General features: G+C 42.2%; 1 protein-coding gene across 1 annotated transcript in view; it reads right to left on the minus strand.

Moving 5' to 3' along the window:
* Positions 1-24,911, minus strand: part of opcml (opioid binding protein/cell adhesion molecule-like) — a 445,832-nt gene that overhangs the window by 104,831 nt on the left and 316,090 nt on the right. The window contains exon 3 of the mRNA XM_086160104.1: positions 18,073-18,308. Coding sequence (XP_086016230.1) covers positions 18,073-18,308 — 236 coding nt within the window. The remainder of the gene's footprint in view (positions 1-18,072; positions 18,309-24,911) is intronic.

Here is a 24,911-nt window from a genome sequence, read left to right on the forward strand (position 1 = left end):
AGATAGATAGATAGATAGATAGATAGATGCAATTGTTTGAATATTTAAAATGAATGAAAGCTGAAGCATCTACGTGGCAGAATTAGAATATACATTTACTAAACTGTAAATTACAATCAATATTGAATGTCTTTGCAGGCATTGCAACACATGAAGGGATATAATGCAAGATTTGATAGACAATATGATGCCGATTCAACAATAGCTGATCCAACTCGACTTCTTCTTGTTCTTTTCCTTTGAGCGCCACAGAGAATCAACCTTCTCCTTATCCTCCTCTCTCACAACAACTAACTTGATATCCTCTCTCACTACGTGCATAAATCTTCTCTTTGGTCTTCATCTAGACCTCCTGCCTGGCAGCTCCAATCCCAGCATCCGTCAACCGATATATTCACGAGTCTGGCTTCTCTGACCTCGTCTCCTAAACATCTAACATGCGCTGTCCCTCTGATGGACTCATTCTTGATCCTATCCATCCTCATCACTCCCAAAGAAAACCCCAACATCTTCATTTCTGCCCCCTGTCTTCCGGAGTCGTCTTAAAAAGACCCTGAAATTTGCGGAATATACATGTAAGGGCCCCCTACATTTTCTTAATGCTATCCCCCATGGGCACTATCCCTGCGGATGATACCAACGATGCCATTTTTCACACAAAACCACCATCTTCTATCATCCTCACACAGGGAAGAAATATAATATTAGCGGTTTGATTTCTTGTTCCACTACCCATGTCATATATATGCTCAAATATAGACAACTAAGAACCGGCATCACCAAAAGTCGTCGCACCGTAACAAATCAGGTGACCTCCGGCCCTGTAGCGATGCATTTCAAGGAAGAGAAACATAATGTGTAGACATCGAAATACCAAGAGATAGAGGTCGTAAAATGTCCTCACAAGGTGGGTGGGGGTGGGATCCAAACTCCATCTATCTGGACATAAAGGCTGGGAACACGAACCCCCCGAGGATTAACAAGGAATTTGGACTGAAACCTTGTCAATAGGCACTGTACGTCCGTTTGTTGTCCATTCCATGTTTTCCGTCTATATTATTTTGCTCCGTTGGTCTAATTCCATGTATATACTTGATATTTTATATTTCATGCCGAAACCCTTCGATCAAGAATGTTTTAGTTTCCATTTCTGTACACATGTGAAAAAGTATCCGTGTCCGCGTCTTGAAAAATGGTGACAATAACGTAAATATGACATGATTTATCAAACAAGAGGCACGAAAAAGATAAAAAAAAGTAGGGAACAATCACATGATCTTTCCCTTACAATCACACGTTCGTCAACACACATCTCCGGTAAGCATCCGAGGAAGAGCCTATCTGTTTGGAAAACATGTACCGAGCTGCCTGCATTAGCCGACGTGGATCGTGTCGAATATCGTGGCGTTTCAAGCACGCAGTCCACGGGATGCATTTGGCGTAACTTCAAATATGTTGTTGGATGAACGAAAAGCGTCGGAAAAGCAGTTCGGACCTGAAAAAAATCCACGCGAGCGGAAAACAGCTTTATTAATTTCATAACTTCCAGCTGAGCGGGGATGAAGATACGGTTAGAAAAAGATTTGTTCTATTTTCATTTTCTGAGAGACATATATCAGGAAACAGACCGACGGTAAGATAAGAGAGAGAAGATCCGCGATTCAAATCACTCTCGATGAAGGAATTAACAAGCAGCGTGTTTGTGTACGTTAAATCAAGCCAATCGTCTGCGCGCTTTATTTCTTATCAGCGCGTGCCATTAAATACATGCATCAAAAAGATGAAGAGGAGGATAAGTGAGTGAAAAAAAAAAAAAAACTCATTGAAAGAACCCAATGGTGTGAATCCCTGCTAGAAAAATATAGCACTTCAATACATAAATACACAAAGTGAAGAGTTCCCATCCTATTTGTAGACCAGATGATTCTAGATGTACGCATAACGGCTGATAGCGAAAGCCTATTGGTTCATGTGGATGTTTTTCATTTATCTGGATGATATTTTCAAGATTCAAGTGCCTTTTCTAGAAACATGTCAAGCAAAATCTGCATGTTTTCTAAATCGAACGACCGTCTGAGGGATTTACGGCGAGATACTGGATCTAGCCGTCGTCATGTTGGGTTCGGGATACGATCTTTGGGTTTTGGCAGCGTTTTAAATTTTCCATTTGTTCCTTTTTAGAGACATGGCGGTCCTTCCGCTCCGGTGTGAGTGTTTGCGAAGGAACCCGTGGACCTTCGCCCGCGCCCCCGAATCAACAATCAAACAGTTCAGCTAGTGAGCCTTCCTGAGTGAATGGGGATGCGATGTTAAAATACCAAAAAGCTGTCTCTGCCTCACGGTCGCTTGTGGGGGATTCTGGCTGCAAAGTGACAGCTACCATCCTTTGTCTCATAATAGCGTGTCATGAATGTCAAAACCTGTGGATGAGGAAGAATTTCAGTCTCTCCACCATCTTGGACATTGTTAAGATACTTTACTCTGTCCGGATAAGGCCTTCTGCCGGTCCTGGCTTCGGTATAATGGAGGTCTAGTTGTTGCTGAAAATGCTGGCCGCATAGTTCCGGTGTTCTACCTCCTCCCCGATGTCTTATGCCGTCCCGAGCATCCGCACGGACTATCGTGCTCGGGTGATGCGGTTTGTCATTAATCCGGAGTCCGCGGAGGACTTTCTCATGAATCTTTCTTTGCACTGGAGGTGGGATAGGAATTATTTAGCAGGATCTCATTCATGCGTGTCTTTCTGCATCATATGTGAGGCAAGGCATTTCTCGGAGGATATTTTAACGTACGCCGGGAAAACAGCGAGATGCCGGTCAATGAATTTCACCGGTCAGTGCCAGGACGCTGGGCGCACACACCTCTCGTTGGTATTCTTCCATTGTTTCTGCATGAGTCCCCCTGCCCGGGTCATGTAAGGCTGCATCTGCTGACACCTGAATTTCTCCTTTTAATCTTTGCCCTGCCTTGTGAGACGCCTATGTGCCCCATTTTCCACTGAATATAATTTTAGCCGGTGCACTCAAGGGCTCTGCAGAGATGGAGCAGGTGAGGAATAAACTTGTTGTTGTACTTAACCCACCCTCAAGTGATTGTCTCCCATCCAACGCTGGGGTAAGACCATACTGATAATGGCATTAATTTGATGTAGACTCTCCTTGTGTAACCCCCAAACCCTTCAGTCAATATATTTTTGGATTCACATTAATCTCTGAGAGTGAGGTCACTCTAATGGAACTACTGGACAAAAAAAAAAAAAAAAAACTTTTCGAGCCTTTTATTCTTGTTTTTCCCTGGACCTTGTTCTTGGTGTGCCTGATGTGCCTGGCAGATTCTTATCTGAAAGTGCGGCAGAGCTGACAAGAAGGCAGCCAGAAAAGCTTTCAAAATGGTCCACAAAGAGGCTTTTGCCATGCGTTCTGTGTGGAAGGGGAAGTGACCTCTCGCAAGTCCTCACTTTCAGTGACACTTTTGCCGTCTACAAAGAGCCAAGTGTTCCGTTTGAGTAATAGCCGAACAACAGCGGCTAGTCCGGTTAAACTTCACCTATGTCTTCATCCTTTAGACTACCACCTTCATTCTGTCTTATATGATGATAAATGTGAATTTGTCTCTTGAACTAGAACCGTACACTGATGTTGGAATCGCACAAGTATGAATTAATTCTCAATGATCAGATGAAGCATCTCTTTTACCACGAGTACCCGTGACGTGCAGTCAGCAGAGGCAGGGGAGGCCGGGCCTCACCTGTCATTACAGAAAGAAAAAATGCATAATAAAAAAAAAAAATTAAATGGTTATATTTATTCAGTGATTTGTACAATAAAGTTATTTTCCACGTAGCTTCACCATTTTAAGTTGTTTTTTTTTCAAAAATCACTGACAAAAATTCACTTTTACCGTTCAAATATGAAGAAGAGATGTGCGGTGACGCGACAACCAGCTGAGCCCACTATGGATTGAGCAATGATTCTGCTAACTGTGCTAGCATGCTAAGCACTGGGACCGTATTGCTGTCTCTGTGGATGTCACTATTAAAAAAACACTTTTAATATATGAACTAAATTTCCATAGTCTAACTGATGTGTCTAATGTTTTTCGTTAACATCTGTAACGTGTTTCTCGTAATCATAAAACGAGTGCGAAGAGACATCAAGTGAGGCAGGCAGTGATGGTGCCTCATGGTAGGGGGCACCGCTGATCCAAGGGATCCCTCTTACTACTCGGCTACAGAATAATAGAATTAGCAATAGCAAGCTACAGTAAACAGTTAGCAAGTCAAGTGCAGCCATACAGCTATTTTTTTTGCCGATCTCATGGGGCTGTATAGCTCACAAACGGTGAGGGATGAATGTAAATCTCCCGGGAAGCTTCTCACCTTTTTGGCCCAGAAGGATCTCATTTAAACTGTTTCTGAGGCGACAAAGTTGCTCCGGCCGGCGGTCACCGCTCCGGCTACGACAGCATCAGCGGAGCGCTCATTCTCGGCACCGAAAAGACTCAAAACATAAAGTCGAAACAGGACCGATCAGGGACAACTGTCTTCACTGGCAGTGATTTCCAAGTTATCGATGCTGCAGAAGGAGCGGCGCATGGACTTCATTTATAAGGTAAGAGATAATAAAGTTTTTATTTACATGTGCTTTTTTCTAAGCTACAGTTTGTATATGTAAAGAATGCCGATATGATATTTTAAACATAACACTTCAAATGCTGCCAATAAAGTGGTGAATAAGCTACCCTGTATGTTTGTAAATCTGACTGTGTTGACATCAGTGCCTCACCAGCCATGAACCTCACCTCACGTCACTGACAAGTACAGTTCTTGCAGTTGTGTTTTCAATTTCCCATTTATGCAAAGAGCAATTTCTTTTTTTTTTTTTTTTTTTTTTGTTGTTTCAGCCGCTAATCCTTCAACACACCTTTAACACCCATTTAAAATTTTCTGGCTGTTGTAACTTCCCCTGCTTCACCTACCTTGAAATGAATATGTTAGCTATTGCCAAAAGCATCGCTGATACTTCTGAAGCTTAGTAAGGCCAAGACTTAGTGGCCATTTATTAAAAATTGTAGTCTTCCCCTTCATGCAGAGCCTAAATAATAAGAGCTGCAAAAAACCTGTAGCTCTATGGTGCTAATAACTGCCATACACCCCCACACACTCACAGATTCAAGAGCCCACTAAACATTGCTCACAGCTATTGTTTCATCGCTTATCTCACCGTTTCCTTGAGTGAAAAGAAGCGGCGTACGAAAGATCCACCAGTTAGCGCCACGCATTTTTTTTTTTTTTCCAATCAGGAATCACCTTCAACCTTAGTCAAGTAACATGACAAATGTGGACATCAGAAGGTCGTGCAAGTTGTTGCCAATTACATCGACAAATTGCGTTTGAGGTTGATTCGAGAGCACATCTTAACTGTTTGTGACGGAAGACCGTCCCATCTGCAGCTCGTTTTTTTTCTAATCTGAACAATTCTTTTACGGCAATACACCCTATCGAGTAAATTCTCAGGTGTTCAATTGTGTTACATCCTGAAAGGACATTTTTTCCTTTGTATCGCATCAAAAACGGAGATTGACCGATGCGATGACCGACCCAATAGCTTCAAAAGAGGTGCTCCATTATCTGGGAGTTGTTAGAGGGAAATTAGAGTGTTCTACATTCAGTTGACCCTGTTATTAGAGATGTATATCAACAGGGAACACCGTTACTACTGGAAATTTGATGAGAATCCGTGGGAAAAACATAGAACGTTATGCTTCTCCTCAAGCGCGAGGTTATTCTTGGGTGTAAGACAAGTAAGACATTATTTTCACCATATGGCTGAGGAAGAAGTTGTCCTCCGAAATTACAATAAATGCAACTCATTCACAAAGTGAAATGTGCTAATGTATAAGCGGCTTTCTGTTTCTTACATCAAAACGTGGCCGTGTTTTATTTTCAAAATGGCGCCGTGTTATTTTCGTTGTTGTCTCTTTACGTCTCTACTAGTTATCATAGAATTGTGTCTCGATGACTTTTCCAGTTTCCGCTCGTGTCAGGGCAAAGCATCACAGCTTTAAATTTGACGCCAGGGTAAACCGTCCTCTGAGACAGACGTCGCAAACCCACGAGAACAAGCGGCGCTCCTACTTTCGTTGGCATCGCGTCTGGTTTTGGTTTCTGGTCATGCCAGCCGTGAGCGGTTGATGGAAAGCGGGTTGGAGGCGGCTCACAGAAGGGGCCACAAAGCATTCGGCGACTTACGAGATAAGACAATCATTTCAAAATAAAAGCAGGTGATTCCGTTGATTTTCACGTCGATGTTCATGTGTTTCGGCGGCGTCAGAACGGTAAAGCGATCGAGCGACGCAAGAGGAGGGGCCGGACAAACTCGTAGGCATAGAAACGTCCCGGGGTGAACAGGAACGCTACTGCAGGCAGAAAAATTGGGCATCATGCCTGAGTCCAGTGCAAATCTGGCACTGTACTTACTGACTTTATTTAATTGAAAGCAACAAGGCATGTTACAAACATTTCTTCTTGCCAGGGTGAGACATGATCCAATTTTTTTTTTATGCATATCCCCTGGGGCAGGCAGCAAACTGAAACAAACAAATGTCAGTGTTGAGGGTAATCAAAATTTTGTGCCATATTGAGAGAAGTGGGTTGAACGGGTTATGAGACGCACAGCACGGCCTCGGTCGATGGAGGTAAAAGTAACTGAACACACAGTGTGTGTGTGTGTGTGTGTGTGTGTGTGTGTGTAAAGCCTACGATAACTCGGATGAGTCCTCGGACAAAGTAGGCGGTTGAGCGATAGTCTTGTCACTGCAAACATATGGAGAAAAGTTTCCAAAAAAAAAAAAAAAAACAAATTTGAGCCGATCAAAGAAAGTGTTCCACAAAAACACATAAAAGCAGAAAGTGTCCTGGACTGCAAAACAAACAAAAACAGGCAAACGCCCCGAGGAGCCGACATCTTGAAATTAGGAATTCAACATCTGGTAAACATTTTCTATCCACCTTGACTGTCTTTGCAGCCGGCCTCTTTGATGCACACATAGTCCACCTCCTCCCCGTCCCTCCAGAGGCACCAGCTTCATCAAGTGCAGCTGCTTGATCCTTGAATTTACCTCCTAATCTTGAACAATCTCCATAACTCTACCTGATTGCAAAGATAAAAGGATTGGTGGCTGCCTTAAAAAAAGTTTATTTTTGCAATCAGTTACAGAGCTATTGCTACCCTTGTTTAACATAGTATTAAAATTGATGTGTTTTTTGTTGTGTTACGATTTTTTTTAATTTTTTTTTTTCTGGTTCGTCTCCAAACAACATTGTGGAAAAAAAAAAAAAAATCGTCATGCTAGGAAAATCTCACATGACAGAGATATATTAATGTGAGCTCATTTGATTAGTTCTTCATCTTTTTGCTGTCGTGGGCGGTTAAGGTAAATTAAAGTGAAATAAAATGAATCATAGCCGCGCTCAAGCCCACATGACTGACCTCCCTAAAATGGACGAACACTGAATTTAATTTTCCTCCGACAAAGCAGATTTAAAGTATTTTGGGGAACTCAAGCATAGAATTAGCATGGAAATGCTTATCTACAACCAAATATGTATTCCCATGCCAACACTTGTAATGTGTTTAATCCTCCTTCATCAAATCTGGTGATTTCTATATATTTTTCTTTTCTTTTTTTTTTTTTTTTTGATTTATGAGGAACAGCTGATGGAGAAAAGCGACTTATCTCAGAATTGCATCCAACCCCCCCCCCACATTTTCGAAGATGCTTCCATCAATAGGTTTGAAAGTGAAAAGCATAAAAAATAAAAATTAAATTAAATAAATTAAGGAAAAAGGAAAATTACATCTGACTCGTTTATCTACCACTTTTGTTGCAGCGGTCTGGATTTTCTTCACAAATAGAAGTAAGAGTCGGACGCCTCTGAAAAATGTCGCCGCTTGAATAAATCCCGCTTATCGGCCCCGAGAACACAATGCATGACGCTGCTGTTTACTCATAAAGTTCTAAAAACAGGCAATTTGCCGTCGTAAACGGCAGCGAAAGCGGGAAGGAACCATAATTAACAGCAGTGCACTCAAGTATCACTTAATTGAATGCAAACACACATACAAACACACACGCATTGATCATATCTTGCTTTCACATTGCATTTACATGAATATATAGTTACGAAACTGGGGTTTTATCTAAGTCTGCATGATTATTTCCAACTCTTGCATCTTGTTCTTGTTACTGTGCTGTGGTTAAATATGTCATATTTAATACAGCATATTAAAAGTACAATGTAATATATGACAATATGGAAGAAGCTCATGTGCAGCTTGTGCTAAGCCGGCACGTGAGTGGAGCACATGTTGTATTGGTGTCAACTGGACACGGCGCTGTTTCTATATTTGGGCATTATCGTGTCAGCAGCTCAAAGAGCTTCACGTGCGCTACACATTGTGCCTCTGAGCAGAAATGCTGCCGGAGTGTGACTGCGGCGTCGCTTCCAAAGATAAGGCTGATTTTGTGTCGGAAATGCAAAACGGACATCAGTGCAAGCAATAACATGGATAATAGTATTGCATAGATACGCGCTATATGTGCTGCTTCTAAAAAAAAAAAAAAAAAAAAAAATCTAATTAAATTTTTCATATAAATCCCGCATTCCAGATGACTTTGCTTGTTCAAAGTTAGCAGAGCGGTCTATGCTTGATCAAACTTCCACTTCTTCACCATATTATTAGAAAAGAAAATACAACGAAAAAAACAAGCCAAAAAAATGAACGTATTCATCCCTGACATGCCACCGATATAATTTTTTAGCTATATATTTATCCACATTATTATTACTGCTGTCCCTCTACCTGACAAAAAAAAACAAAAAACAAAAAAACATAAACATCAACTCAGAAAGACCATGAAAGCTGATATGAAGCGGCAGATACCAGCAAACGTCATCTTGTATTGCTGCACACGGTTCAGTCATCGCTGCATTTTTAATGATTCTTTCAACATCATTTCATTAATAATTCCTTAAAAATAGATGTGAGCGCTGAACCTCCGCGGACCCGCGTGGCATCGTGAACACTGAAACCTCCCTGTTCAATTTAAGCTGCATTTCATACCCTATGGTAAAATAAATAGATACCAATGCGTGTCACCACATTGGGAATAGCCTCGGCGTGCGCTTCATATTCCACAGTCAAATTGCTGTTAAAATGGCATTTATTTAAGTAAATAAATGAATAAGCCTTGTGGGAAAAGAGTGAGTTATTAAATGCAAATTGCATTTCTTATATTTATTCTAATAGTAAAGATATTGATGCTCTCCTTGAAGCCATAGGATGGATTTTGTGTTCAAAATCATCACAACACAATGGATTTATTTCATTTTTCTTTTTTTTTTTTTTGTTTTTTTGTAACACAGTTTTTGCTTGACTTTTTTCAGGTGTCATTAGCCGAAAACACAAGTGGATAATAATATGAAAATCGGTAAAGCGGGCCATAGATATACTGATAATGAAGGGCATCTCTGCTTGCGCTTCAAGGACAAAGAGACTCTCGGGGGGGAGCGAGAAGCAAAATCCCACTGTTATCATCACGCTTCCCTTTTATTCCTTTCTTTTTTTAGAACGTTCTGGATGTGCAAAGACCAGACACATACAACGCTGTAACAAAGAGGAGAGTCAGCCATCCTGCAAAGTCAGCACAATGGGATGGAAGGCAAAAAATCATCCGTTTGATGCCTGCGGAAGGTTAACCCCCCCCCCCCCCTCACATTTTGCTGAAAGTTGTACATCCTATTTATCACGTTACATTTATAGACTTTTCAAGCGCATAGAGAGACTTGGCGTTTCTTGATAGTGCAGCCGAAAGTGAGGCGCGGCTACGAAACAAGGCGTTTTAAAAAAAAAAAGGGAATACAGAAATCAGTGGCTTATTTGATTTCCCTCAAAATGCAGATAAGATTATCGGTCATATCTTCTCTTTGGCTCGACTCCGATTTAAATGCTAGTTTCCAGCCCACGCAGTTATCGCCCGCCTCATCGTTTAAGTAGCTCCTCGGTCTGCAGCCGTCGGTACTACACGTAACGCCGGGTACTTTTCTATTCTAGTGCGTTACATTGCGACTGACCTCTCCGCGTCAGCCGCAGACACGTGAATAAAAAAAAACCTTAAATGCATATGTCTGTCTAACGCTTCATTTTACACTGTATGATTGTCAGTGTCGGCGGTGAAATAAAATACCGCCCTTCGCATCATCATGTTTGATTAACTTTCTTAGACAAAGTGTATGTTTAGACAATCCATTAACTCTTTTGTGACTCCATGCAAATTGGTTTATTTGCAGACATCCATTCAAATTAGAAAGAAGTTTAAAGAGCGCTCGCCACGGAGTAACCTTGTGATCACACACACACACACATCGCAGCCCCGTCGTTGTTTGCTCGGTGTTTTCCCTGAAGACTGACAAGAGGAGGGGGGAAATGGTCCTGCATGCCGCAACACCCGGGCCCGAAAAAAAAAAAAGCTTTCTAATTGTAAATGATTACACCTGTGCATTACACATTATTATTCACACAAATCTAATCACCTCATTCATGTCGTGCTAAAACAGTGGGTTCGGAAGCAGCTCTGTGAAGTGAGAAAAGGACAAAAAGTTAATTGGTCTTTTGCTTTATTACAGCCGTGAAAGACAAAATTAGCCATATTGGAAATATTACCCAACAAATACCATTTGTGTCCGCTGAGTTAATGATCCAGCCCCGAACAACAAGCCAGCGCTAGAATCACACTACATCAAATTGGCCTATTACAGTAGTTACACAAGATAATGAGTTTTCTCATCACATAAAAAGACACCACCTTGCATTACAGACAGTCGGCGTCAGACAAACTGGAGTCGGCTGGTCTTGATCATCTAGCTTGCTGGTACGTTGCCAGTAGTCATCATTCAGTCTTTGTGATGAAACGATCGCGAATTCTGAGTAATAACAAATGCCGGAGTACTGAAAACTAAAACCGTGTCAGATGTCCCGCAGTTGTGACTCATTTAATACCTCTCGCTTTTGCCGCTTTCTATCGACGGATCTTCAATCGTTAAACGCAAGATACATCGGACAGCGAGAGACGGAGGAATTTCACAAAGGGATAAAATCAAATCGAATAAGAAAATTCGTCCGTTCACTGGCCGATATAAAAAAAGCACGACGTTCTTATTTGACCAGGAGTCGATATAAAGAAATTTCTCGCGCGTTTCACGTAATTTTTCCGATGAAACTCGTGTCTGTTTCGACTTGAAATCCCTGTCGTCGGTGTACATCATCGCCCCGAGTCATTTAATTAATCTAAAATAAGTTTATCTTTATGTCACACATCTATCCGAAGGCTTATTAATTCTTACCTCATTCTGCTAGGAAATATCTTTTTCATTCAGCCTGATCCAAATTCAAATTGAAGTTGAAAACTGCCCTCGCCCGCAGTCTCGACCATTGTCGGAGCTCGCAATCCAACAATGGTTCCACTTGAGGCCATCATTGTCTGTTTCTAATTGAACCTTGGTTACGTTTGCTTGAGGTATTGAATGAAGTTAATACAACGCTGTCCTTTGGAGACAAACTTCAACACGGTCCACAGCGGGTGGAATAAGGAGATGACAACAAAGAAGTTGCAATTGAAATAAAAAATACTATTTGAACCCAACAGTACACGAGACGTCGAAGCCTTTTGTTTCTCTGGATTACGTTATTTTTTCCCAAGTTTATTCCATGTTGTAAACACATGTCATTTAGAAATACTGGATTACACAAAGGTTTGAATGATTGGAGTTAGCCTGAATAAGCTAGCCCCTAGCGCGCCTTGTCAACTATTATGAATATGTTCCTGTAGGGGAAATGGGGAGTCAGTGTTGTGTGACAAAGTAATGACTCCAGTTGGAAAGTTTCCTCCAACAGGAAAGCGTGTTCACGAAAGGAAGCCAAGTGGTGAAATTGTGAAGAGAATTAAAAAAAAAAAAGAAAAAAAAAAAAAGATTGAAACCCTTACTTAAAAACCCAATTAGAGTTGCCTCATGCTAGCTGTTTGCAGCTGCACGAGTATTCCAGTGCGGTAATAGGATACATATTACAGTAGAAACCAAGTGTGAGCCTGTTTTTGCTCTCTGCTAACTTTGTTTTCAACACCCGTTGCTTCAACTGCCTATAATACAGCGCGGTACTCTGCCAAAACCCAAATGAGCAAATCGGAACGATTATAGGACGCCGGCGTTTTTTTAATTTTTTTTTTATTTCACCTCCCTGAGGCTGCCTGCGCTCATCAAATCGGCAAAGAAAAAAAAAAAAAAAAAAAAAGAAAATTCTGATGAATCCTCAGAGCAAAGCGGTCAAACCCGCGTCACTCACCGGTGGGATGCATTTTTTCCTCCCCCCATCATAAAAACTACCAGGGCCGGTAAAAGAGGAAGAGCCACAGAGCGAACCGCCTGCGGTGAGCGCAGCATGCCCTCACTTTGCTAGCTGCTTGCAGCGGCACGCAGCGAAAGGAGAGACGAGTTCAGTTATTACAGACCAGCTGAGCCGCTAAAAGGCAGGGGTCAACGAAGAAATGACAGCTATAAATGTGTTTTGTCGGCTAACTAAAGATGTTTACTTGCAGCACCGAGAAAGGAAAGGGTAAGATTTGTTTCTGCACTGGAGCAAGAGGAACAGCTCTGAGCTATACTGACTGCAAAGTAGCCCGCGCTCTTTGGAGTAAATAAATAAAAAAGCCTTTATTTCTGAGGCCTTGCTGTTATCTTCCTCCGACTTTTTTAGCCAGATGAAATATATACAGTGTCAAAAAAACTATATCATGATGATGATGAAAAGTTCTTATGAACGGCATTTGTAGTTTGCTAAAAAGTGTGTCGAATAGAACTGCGATCCTCGTTGGCCCTCATTGAAATGAGAGCAGTGACGACGGTCCGCCTTAAGGTCGGATCCACCTCAAGGTCAAATTCCACCTGAGCCGAAGTTGTCATCCGATGCCAAACGCGAAAAACTCGACTCACGTTTGGAGCTGTCCGAAGCGCTTGCGACAAACCTAAACTGTCATACGCGGGTCAGTGTTTGACAGTGGTGTCGAGATACTGATCCAAGCGGGTTTGTCTCGGCGGGGAGAAAAAAAAACAAATAAAAACAGACCAAGTCGGTTTCGAGCTGGAGAGATGATGATGCAAATACGGAGTTTTAAAAGCTGTAAAAGAAAAAAAAAAAAGCTTAAAGCACCGTTTCCTCCATTGAAAATCCCCTGAATGGGAAGGATGGTGGTTCGATTCCCGGTTCCTTCTGCCTCGATGCTAAATCGTCCACGAGCAAGACACCGAACCCCAAGTCGCACCCGGTTTCCCCGTTGGCAGCGAGCGTGGCGGCTCGCCGGTGAAAACGGGCGATGGCGATCCAGTGTAAGGCACTCGGAAATCGCTCCATAAGTCGAGACCGTTTATACGGTAGTTTTCCGTCCGACCGAAACAGCGCACCCATGACACAGCTTTTAATGACACGGCTAATCTCATGCTCAAATTCATGCCTAAGCTTTCTTTTGGTTTCACGCTCACTAATGACACAATTCTCCCCTCGATTACTCCTCGCTGCGAGCTCCCTTCTTGCGCCTTGACGCTCGCTGGACACTCCGGGACGATCGGACGGATTCCGGGTCCAGCGAGGCTCCTGACATCCGCCGATGTGAGTCGAACCCGGCGCGGGAAGATTAACTTCCCCGATGATCCTGCAGTGCGTTGTCTTTACAGACCCAAAGTCTCTTTTGCTGGGATCGTTTAAAATATGGGAGTCCTCCTCATAGGATGCATTGAATGTTTGCAAAAACAGTAGCCGGTAGAATGACAGCAACAAACAACAAAAAAAAACTTTGGTCTTTTGAATTTAAATCTATACATTGAACGCAGCCACAGTGAGAGTTGAGCCACCGCCGTGTGTCAGGGACGGTCAATAAGAGACAACGCGGATCTCTGCTGGTTAAATTACCGGAGGGACATACCGAAGTCGGGATCACGGTGCAACTTCCTCTTAATGTCGATGCAAAGTCCTTCGCTCCTTTTCTGTCGGTACTAGTCCTTGGATTGCATGCACAGTGCATTACAAAGCAATCCAAAGTAATATTCTATCTCTTGTGTGGCTTAACTGCAGTCTGTCCACTCCCTGTGTGCAGTCACTGTGCCCTATATTCCTGAGGGGATCAGCTGACAAGGTCACCGGGCTGATTGATGTTAGCCTCCAGAGTCCTTCTCTGTGAGCAGGTTCAACACCAATCTCCATTTCAGAGGTGCTGAAGAGTAGAGCGCCTGTGGGGACGAACAACACGGGTAAAATCCCCCGAGGCCCTCCGGAGTACTTCCTTGCCATAAAAGGGGGCCACGCAATGTTGCATTCATTTGTAACTTTTTGGGTGGTTTCAAAGTAACCCAAATCCCCCCCCCCCCCCCCCCCCCCCCCTTCGTGTGAAATGTTCTCGTTACAGCCCTTAAATTTTTAACAGGTGGCGGCATTTGTATTTGCTGCATTCAGCAAAGTTGGGTTGTTGTTATGTGCAATCAGGCCACGGGAGAAATGAGCCTAAAAAAAAAAAACACCGTGGGCAAAGGATGCACGCTAGCTTTTTCCAAAGAGACATTGCAATTGCCTGCACATATTAAAAAATTAGTCTACCATGGCATCATCACTGCCATGGCTACATCCGTATGAGCATTATAGAGCTGAATTATGGGATTCAGCCCAAAGGAGCAGGCAAACACAATTGCATTGCATCTAATGTTAAAACTGATGATATAGTTGTGTATATCCTATCAGGAGGGAGGGCAGAACTCAGTGACCAGTCAGGTTTCAGCTGATTCCCGGCTCTACCTACTGTCCAAAAACCAGATCAGGACATCTCAACAGCTACTGGATAGTTTTCTGAACGTATTATTCTTATTTCTATTTCCCCCATCGGTGCTCAGTGCTCAGATTAATGGGCGTAGATTAAAGTTTAGATGCAAACCGTGCTGAAATTGGTCTGAAAGGCGGTGAGCTGCGGGTCGGAAACCAAATACTTTCCCGTATCAGTGTCTCTGTGGTGGGTATGTTTCTGTCATTTTTCAGAAGACGTTAATCATCCTGCTGTTTGCACTGGCACACAGGAAGATCAGTCAATGTGTCTATTAGCAAGGTTTTCAGAAACCTAGGCTATACTTCCATGGGGGTATGCAGAACCCCGCTGTTTTCTTTCCCGTTAGCATGATGTGGAGAATGTATGAAAAACAAAATTACTCTGTAGCACGGGGGGGGGAGGGAGAGGGCTGCAGACTTCAGCACACACATACATTCACTTTTTACTCATTTCACATTCATATCAGAAAACATTATTTTGTATATGTCACAAAAGTATAGGGGAAAAGTCTGGACTCATTGGGGGATGTTATCTTCAGCACCATCAGCGAGTTAATGACTGAATGCGTGGAAAATCCGCGTTTTAAAGGCCAGCGAGACACGTCTGAAATTCGGCAGCTCCGACAATTCCACCACTGGAACCGACATGGCTGTTTTCCAACCTGATGTAAATACGCCCTGTTTATATTTTATAAGGATCTTTATTATTACCTTAGAGACCGAGTAGCCTATTTACAAGAGTTGCATCCCTTCCGCTATCTGTGCTGACAGATATACTGTCGTTGAGACTGTTTCTCTGTCTGAAAAGAAAAATAGGATGGAATGTTAAACTTGGAAATAAGTCTCTTTTAAATCTAAACATCAATATAAAGATACGCTCTGGGCTGTCGCTCTGTTAACAGTCAGATTTCATGACCGTGACATCATCTGAATAAAATCAGCGGTCAGGTAACGGAAAGAGTGGAGTGTTCAGCTTTGTTTCCGAGAGAGAGGCCTGACCCTCGCAGGTAGAGCGTTTTGAAGAATGCCGCGGAGGGTGTATGGGCTTTGTTAAAATGAATTGAAACGAAAAACCGGTCGGCGCATCGAAATGCAATGGGAGATGTAATGTCTTTTTTTTTTTTTTTTTTTTTTTGCAAAATCCTGGCATAAAATTCTCATTGCATTGAGCGTTTTATTTTCCTGACATTAGCAGATATGACGCTGAGATCGGATAAAAGTGAACGTCTCTCATTTTGCAGATCTCCAAGGGGGCGGAGCTTGATCAACTGCAGATACCAACGATTATTCCTCTTATGAATATTAAAGTATTATTGTATCATGTCAGTTGGAACCATGTAGCTGCCAGCCCCACCTGGAAAAAAAAAAAAAAAAAAAAAAAAAAAAACTTAAAATGAATGTATGTATGTATATGGTTCTGAGATGGCTATTTGGTAGAGCTGTCACTTCTGACTTCTGACAACTGGTACTTCGGATCTTCAGTGACTGAATTGCACTTTTTGAAAGTCGCCAAATGACTATGATGTAATGTAATGTAATGTAATGACCGTAAGGGGCAAATATAGATGGATTTAAAGATCGCGGTCCGAACTTGCTCCATGGGGGGAAAGTGTCATCCGATGACTGCGTCGTGATTTGGCGACGTATGAATAAAATTTTACTTGACTTGAACTTCTGGTTCGGTTTGAAATAACTCTTATGAGGGTAAAACACGTGTCTACTCTCTCTCTCTTTTAATAGAGACATGTATATAGCCGATATACATAAAACAGATGCAATATGCCATTTCATGTGCACAAATATGTTTATAATAATGAATTCTTTATCAATCCCCTTGTGGGTAAATTCCCTATATCCGTTCTGTTATAGATATCGCTCAATGAGATGAGATGGGATAAGAACAACTTTATTAATCCCGAAGGAAATTGTTGTGCCAGAGTTTCAAGTAAAAACATAACAGTAATAGATAATAGTAGGAAGGAGGAAGAATAAGAAATACAATGAAATATAAATTGTCTTAACTGTTAACTGTTAACTACAAAGATTTGATGTACCGCACATTCTCTACATGACTAATGGACAACGTAGGTTTAACCATAGAATATGAAAAACGGCAGCGCTTTTGAACAGTGGTTTACCGTGACAAGCAAACCAACTGTTCAGGCGGTTGAAAAACACGGAGACGTCCGATATTTTATCAAAACAGCGCCGACCGCTTTGTAGATCTCACTGACGTTCGGGGGAGTTTTCCGCACGCAAGCTTACCGGATCCAGATGGCTTACGTGAGTCAAGGTCAGGAGACAGGACAGATACAATCCATGGGAAAGTATAATTGGAGATGTGTTTTCTTGCCTGGGCGGGAATTCGCTTGTCTTTTGTTTGATTAAAGCTCTGGCTGATGCTTCTCAGCATCAATTAAGACTTAATGAGATAGCATCATGAATTATACACTGTGAAAAATAGTGAGCGTGAATTATAATTTCATGAAAGTGAACCAGTTCCATCTGAAGATTCACTTTGGACGCCGCGATGCCCTTTGCAAAACAAACCAAAAAAAAAAAAACAAAAAAAAAACTTATTCTAATTCTTTAGCCCTTTTCTACCAATTTCTAGAATTTTTAATGCCGCAAAGGGCATCAATTAAAGCGGCGGCTGCAGCCTTTGGTTTAATTTGCTGTATTCTATTTGTGATTCAGCATGAGGTTTCTATTCCGACTACTTCATCTAATTATATGGCAATTTAGTGCAGCTAAAAGCCCCAGACCTCAAAATGCAGACTGAGGGCAGCGGTGTTAATTGTTTGTGGAAACTAATCGTGAAGGAAATTGATATCATCATTAAAAGATATTGAGTTAGACTTGAGTTAGATCCATGCAATGAAACCAAGGCGGCGTATTTTTCAACACGCTGTGCCCCGAATCCATATTTATCTGCAACTCCAAAATAAATTGAGCTCGAGTCTCACTTTCGTCAGCGGCGGTAATGATTGGTAAATTCGATCACGGCGCCCGGAAACAGACCCAAAAGTCATTCTTGTTTTTACTGAGGATTCACATCCACGAACTGCTCGACAAAAATGCGCGGCGTAAAAGACATTTCCGCGCTCCACTGAGCAAAGCATAATCACTCAAGGCTGCGGCGGCGGTTTACCTTGAACAATGAGATGCACTTTCGTAGATTTTGGTTTCCTGTTTGTGAGGATGGAGCAGACGTAGGGCCCTTCGTCGTGGACGTCGACGTTCTGGATCTTGATGCTGTACTCTGTGACGGCTGTGTTTTCCATGAGAATGACCCGGGGATCCAGAGACCACTTCTCACTGCCCGCGAAAAGAATGGTGGTGCGATTGAGCCACGCCACTCTCGACACTTTGCTGTCCACATTGCATCTGTGGGGAGGAAAGAGAGGAAATATGAGGAGGCTCGTCTTCATCCGCCGTGATATCTCTTCGTCGGACCGGGCGAAACCTCAAACGGATACGTCTGGGCCAGTTTCGATATCTGGTGATGCTCAATGAAGTGCAGGTGCGGCTGGTGTGTTTTGACTTTTACGGAAGATTAGGTTTCGAAAACCATCTTCCGGGAAAATCGGTGATTCAACTCACGCGGGGATGTACTCAAAATCTGAACCTCCTTATGCTTTGCGAAATGTCTTTACCCTTGGTTGATTGCGGCTTTTAATTTTTTTTTTTTTCTAAAGGGATGTTTTCTCCGTCAAGGCCACCATAGGGACCCGTAAAAAAATAAAAAAATAAAAAAAACCCAGACAAAGATAGACAATGTGTTTCCAAACAACAAATCGAATCCTGCATAAAGACGTCTTGTGACATTTCATCAGAGGCACCGCAGACGCTGCCAGCGTGACAAAAGAGCAATGAGTCTTTTTCTGAAAAGCCCACATCTGCTTTCCTACAGGTCTCCTTCTTATCTGACGTCCAAACATCAACACCTTGTATAACAACTCTCCCCACATTCGGCGGTAAACCGGGATTGCTGCAATGCACTGTTTCTTATCCATTTTATAAATCATCGAATGCAACTATTAACATTTATGTCTGCGCGCTGTTGTGCAGACATAAACTTCACCGGTGGGCAATCGGTGTGCAGGCAGGGTTCTTATTAAACAGGAGTTTGTACGTGAGTAGAGTTTGCTCGCTTCAGGAAGGGATGAAAAAATGCGTTGCTGGTTAGATTTGTTTTTGTTAGCAAAATAGCTAATAGCATCAGAGACATCTGCATGTTCTTCTCCTTTCGGCTTTTCTCTTCAGGGGTCGCCACGGCGACTTTCTCCATCTAACCCTATTCCCTGTATCCTCCTCTCTCACACCAACTACCTTCATATCCTCTCTCACTGTGTCCATAAATCTTCTCTTTGGTCTTCCTCGAGACCTCCTGCCTGGCAGCTCCAATTCCAGTCTATGTAGTCGTCTACCAACATATTCACCATCCCTCCTCTGTTCATGACCGAACCATCTCAGTCTGGCTTCTCTGACCTTCTCTCCAAAACATCCAACATGTGCTGTTCCACTGATAGACTCGTTCCTGATCCTATCCATCCTGGTCACTCCCAAAGAGAACCTTAACATCTTCATCCATGCGACCTCTAGCTCTGCCTCCTGTCTTTTGGTCATTGTAACAGTTTCTAGTCCATACAGCATCACTGGTCTCACTACTGTCCTGTACACCTTTCCTTTCATTCTGGCTGATAGTCTTCCATTGCACAGCACCCCTGACACTTTTCTCCACCCATTCCAACCTGCTTGAACCTATCTTTTCACGTCTTTTCCATATTTTCCTTTGCTCTGGATTGTTGACTCCAAGTAACTGACCTTGACCTTCTCTGTTACCCCTACAGCACATGGCACCACTGTCTCACAGCTAGCATACATGTCCTGCACCAGTCTAACATACTTCTCTGCCACATTTCCTCATACAATACCAGAGATCCTCTCTTTGCAGCTCCCCCTGGCCTTCACTGTACTTCTCTATTAGCATTCTCAAAGCAAATACTGCATCTGTAGTACTCTTTCTAGGTGTGAATCCATACTGCTCCCAAAATTCTGCTGTCAGTCTAGTTTCCACTACGCTTTCCTACAACTTCATTGTATGGCTCATCAACTCTATCCCTCTATAGCTGCCGCAGTTCTACACATTCCCCTTATTCTTAAAAATGGGCACCATCACCCTTCATCTCCATTTTTCTGGCATCTTCCTCAGTCTCTAAGATCCTGTTGAATAATCTACCGCTGCCTCTCCTGGACATTTCCACACCTCCACAGGTATATCATCAGGACCAGCTGCTTTTCCACTCACCATCCTCTTCAATGCCTTCCTAACTTCACTTTTACTTCTCTGTGCTGCTTCGTGGTCTACAATAGTCACATCTCCTACCCTTGCCTCTCTTTCATTTTCCACATTCATCTGCTCTTCAAAGTACTCTCTTCATCTTTTCATCACTCTTCTAGCATCTGTCAATACATTTCCCTCTCTACCCTCAATCATCCGGACCTGTTGTACATCCTTTCCATCTTTATCTCTCTTGTTCGCCAACCTATTCTCTCCCTCCTTACTGTCCAACCGAGCATACAAGTCATCGTGCGCCCTTTGTTTTTCCTTTGCTACCTCTATCTTTACCTTACGTTGTATCTCCTTGTACTCCTGTCTGTTCTCTGTTTTTGTTAGCAAAAATAGCTTATAGCATCTGAGATGTGCGTGCATAAACATTGAAAAAGACAAAACCAAACCATGAATACCTCCTCCCACAACAAAAAATGAAAAAAAACAAAAAACAAACAGTCACTTTGAAACTATTTCATGCTGTCATCGCCTCTGAATTCCCCTGTTAGCAGCATCTCAATCTTCATGACAACAGCTTGCCGACTTCTGTCAAAAAAAAAAAAAAACAAAAAAAAAAAAATAAAGGCATCAAGAGCTCCTCTGGAGAAAAATAAATAAATAAATAAATAAAAATGAGACTAAAGATACAAATAAAAATAAATACACACCATCTCCCTTCTCATTTTACTAATTCTGAATAATCAGCACTATATTTATACTCCAAACCTCAAGTCCCACTTGTGGGAGTAATCAAAACACGCATTATTAAAAGTTTTACATTTCCACTGGCCGCTTTCAGTGACTACTTCCCCTTTAGAAAATATAAAGTCTATCCAATGCTTGCATTATGTATTGACCGATAAAAGTGAGTGGAGTGAAATTCCCCAAATAAACATTTTATTTTTATAAGGCATTATCGTGCAAGCTTTAACATTGAGACATGCATATATTTCGTAAAATAATTGATTCTAAATTATTGCATAATAGTGCCATAATTAAAAAGGAACGCTTTATTATCGATATTAAATGATACATTCTGAGTAAGTGAGTCAGGGGGGAGTGTGCCTGCACAAGGACCACATATTACTATGAACGGAGTTATGAAGTGTGTACGGTAATATGGCCAAGTAAAGCAAGGTCATGGGGCACGGACAGGAGATGAGGTATGATCTGCGTTTATTCCGAGCGGACCCTTATTGGTTTCATGGCACGTTGTTTTCAGTCTTTGCTCAGATTTCCAAGAAAATCGATTCCCCTCAACGGCGGCAATGCAAATAAAAGATTCTTCAGCGAGTGAGACGCCGGCTTTCTGGCCCTCTGGCGTTTCCTCGTCGCGAAGATTTAAGAACGCTATTATTTAAAGAGCGTTGATGAGCACGGTGTTAATGTCAGGATCAAAATGTTGGATTGGATATTTGAGTTTAGCTCGTCAAAGTAGCCACTTTTATGCACATCGGTCTTTCCTTCGAACGGCACTTTTGTTTTACTCTTACATTCAAATAATCTACAGAGCGAGAACCCCCTTCATCTCACAATCAAATCATTACTTTTTTTGACACAAAGTTCTCTTTTTTTTTTTAATTTATAATGAACATATTCAGGAAAAAAAAAAAAAAAAAAGTGGTTTTATCTTCAATTCTCTTTGACCAAAGTACCACCTCAAGCATGCATTACAGAATGAATTAAAAAAAAAAAAAAAAAAAACTTTTTGAGGGGAAATTGAGGTCATGATAAGTTAATGGAAACAGAGCTTGTCATGTATGGAGAGTTTAGCGTCGGGCCGGTCCACTTGATTTAATCGTAAAAACAACAAACATCAGTAGTAAAGCAGAAAACATAAAAAAATGTTGGGATAATTTAAGAGACAAAAGGGTGGTGAGTTCAGGGGCCGCGGGACAAAACCAGAAGGACATTTTTTTTTCCAGATCTGCAGCGCGACCGCCGCTCTTCAAGCTCAATTCTGGAGCAACAAGGATTAAGTGGCCTGTTGGCCCGAGTGACCTTCAGTGGACAGATGAGTTGAAGAGGTCACAGAGAGACAGGTTGGAGCTGACCGCTTTAATCAGTCGTAAGGCGACAATAAAACCGGGGATGAGATTTACGGCGAGCCTGTGAAGGCGTGCCGCTGAAATCTGCCCGGGTGTGTGTTTCTGCTCCGGGTGTGAGAGAAGAGCGGCAATGTTCTTGAATAATTGTGACAGAGACGCTGAGTAACACGGACAGTTATTCACACCAGACTGATGGAATAAACACATATAAAATCGCTAAGATGAGAAAGTATAAGATAGTATTCAAGTGTCACGGCAACATTACAGGCTAGAAAAGTGTGGAAATAATATTACATATATGTTTTTTTTTCATTTAGTCAGTCGTTTGTCATGAAGGAGAGATTTACCAGGTCCTTCCTTACGGTTGTTGTTTAACACACAGTTCTGGTGACAATAGGTTACATTTTATTCATTCGTTCGTTCGTAAATCTATTGCACCCAATCGGCGTTGCTTCTGTCAGCGGTTGTTCTACTTTTTTTTTTCTTTTTTTTTCCTTTTGTGTGTGTATATTGTTTATATTGTCAACAAACCGGGGATGTCAAATTCATTTTTACCAAGGACCACATCAGCATCATGGTAGCCCTCAAAGGGCCCCATGTAACAGTAACATGTTACAAAATGTAAATCACTCTAACTACTCCCTCATGTTAAATAACTTAATTTTATTGCTCATTCAAATCCAAAATGTTCCCATCTTTCTTGAAACAGCCATCCATCCGCATCTGCTTTTCTCTTCCTGGACATTTAGGGATCATTTGTATTTCTCAATTCTATTTGTTGAAAATCTCATTGAATCGGATATATTGCGATCCAATGGCGGGACGTCGTCACTTGGCGGGTAACATGAATTGTGGGAAATGTAGTTTATGGTCAACGCACGAGTTTGACTTATCTTAAGACAATTTGACCCTTTGAGACGTTCTCTTGAGTTTTACACATGTGCTCTACATTATTTATATTTTCACACTTAATTGTAAACCACTGTTTTCTAACTTGTACCTACTTCCTTGAATGCAGGGTCAACTTTCTGCAGTGCAAAATGAAATTTTCACACGGTGGGACAATAAATGGCACATTCTCTTCTATTGCTATTATTGTATTGCTTATTATTATTATCTCCAGCCCTTATCCTGCATCCGGGCTCGAAGGAATGCTGGAGCCTATACCAGCTATCATTGGGCAGAGGTGTGGTGCACCCTGGACCGGTTGCCGCTCCATCACAGAGACAAACAAACATTCACCCCCTCATTCACATGCCTGACCAGCCTCCTGGATGTTTCTGGACCGCGGGGGGAAGCGAGAACTCGGAGAAAACCTTCGCAGACACCAGAAGAACATGGAGAATCCAATATGGGACCTTCTCTCTGCGTTCACCACTGCGCCACATGCGGACCCTTTCATATATCATAAAGGCATTGACTGGGGAATGAACTCATTTGTTCGTGGCTGATGATGAGGTGTGCCGTGGTGGAAGTAGTGGAAGAGTCGTGGAAACTAGACTGAGAGCAGAAGTTAACATTCAGCATGCAGTATGGATTCATGCCTAGAGAGAGTACTACAGGTGCAGTATTTGCTTTGAGAATGCTAATAGAGAAGTACAGCTAAGGCCAGAGGGAGCTGCAGTGTGTTTTTGTAGACCTAGAAAAAGCATATGACTTGGTGCCAAGAGAGAATCTCTGGTATTGTATGAGGAAATGTGGCAGAGAAGTATGTTAGACTGGTGCAGGACATGTATGCTAGCTGTGAGACAGTGGTGCCGTGTGCTGTAGGGCTAACAGAGAAGTTCAAGGTGGAGGTGGGACTCCATCAGGGATCAGCTCTGAGCCCTTTCTTGTTTGCTGTGGTGATGGACAGGCTGACAGAAGAGGTTAAACAGGAATCTCCATGGACCATGATGTTTGCAGATGACATTGTGATCTGTAGTGAGAGCAGGGAACAGGATGAGACAAATCTAGAGAGGTGGAGGTATGCTCTGGAGGGAGGAGGAATGAAGGTTAGTCACAGCAAGACAGAATATATGTTTGTGAATGAGAGACATCCGGTGGAATGGTGAGACTACAGGGAATGGGGATATAGAAGTTGGAGGATTTCAAGTACTTAGGGTCAACAGTCCAGAGCATTGGAGAGTGTGGAAAAGAAGTAATGAAGCGGGTTCAGGCAGGTTGGAATGGGTGGAGAAAAGTGTCAGGGTTGATTTTTTTTTTTTTTTTTGCACTATAAGGCGCACTTAAAATGTGCACCTCATGTATGAATTCTTGTTGTGCTTACTGACCTCCAACCAATTTTATGTGGAACACCACACTCAAAAATTTGTCAAAATGTTTTTGTGCGACTTTTGTAAGTGCCGAAGCCGCTCTGCTTGATTGATTGTCGGGCCGTTCCCACCTGACATAGGGACGTTCTATTAAAATTGGTCCTTGGTTGAATATGGGTTGCTACATCGGGCAACATTAGATAACTATCTGTGCAGTACTGGAATACAACGTTGTTCCAATGTCACACCAACTTCAGGTGTCCGCTATCGCTGGCAACGATAAACCAGTCAGATTACAGTAAATAATTTGCTTACTTTCGCCACTTTTTGTAATAGCGGTACCTACTGTGCT

The sequence above is a fragment of the Fistularia commersonii genome, chromosome 15 (genome assembly GCF_037954325.1).
Source record: "Fistularia commersonii isolate RoL2024-O1a breed Wild chromosome 15, RoL_Fcom_v1.0, whole genome shotgun sequence".
In the NCBI taxonomy this organism is placed as follows: Eukaryota; Metazoa; Chordata; class Actinopteri; order Syngnathiformes; family Fistulariidae; genus Fistularia; species Fistularia commersonii.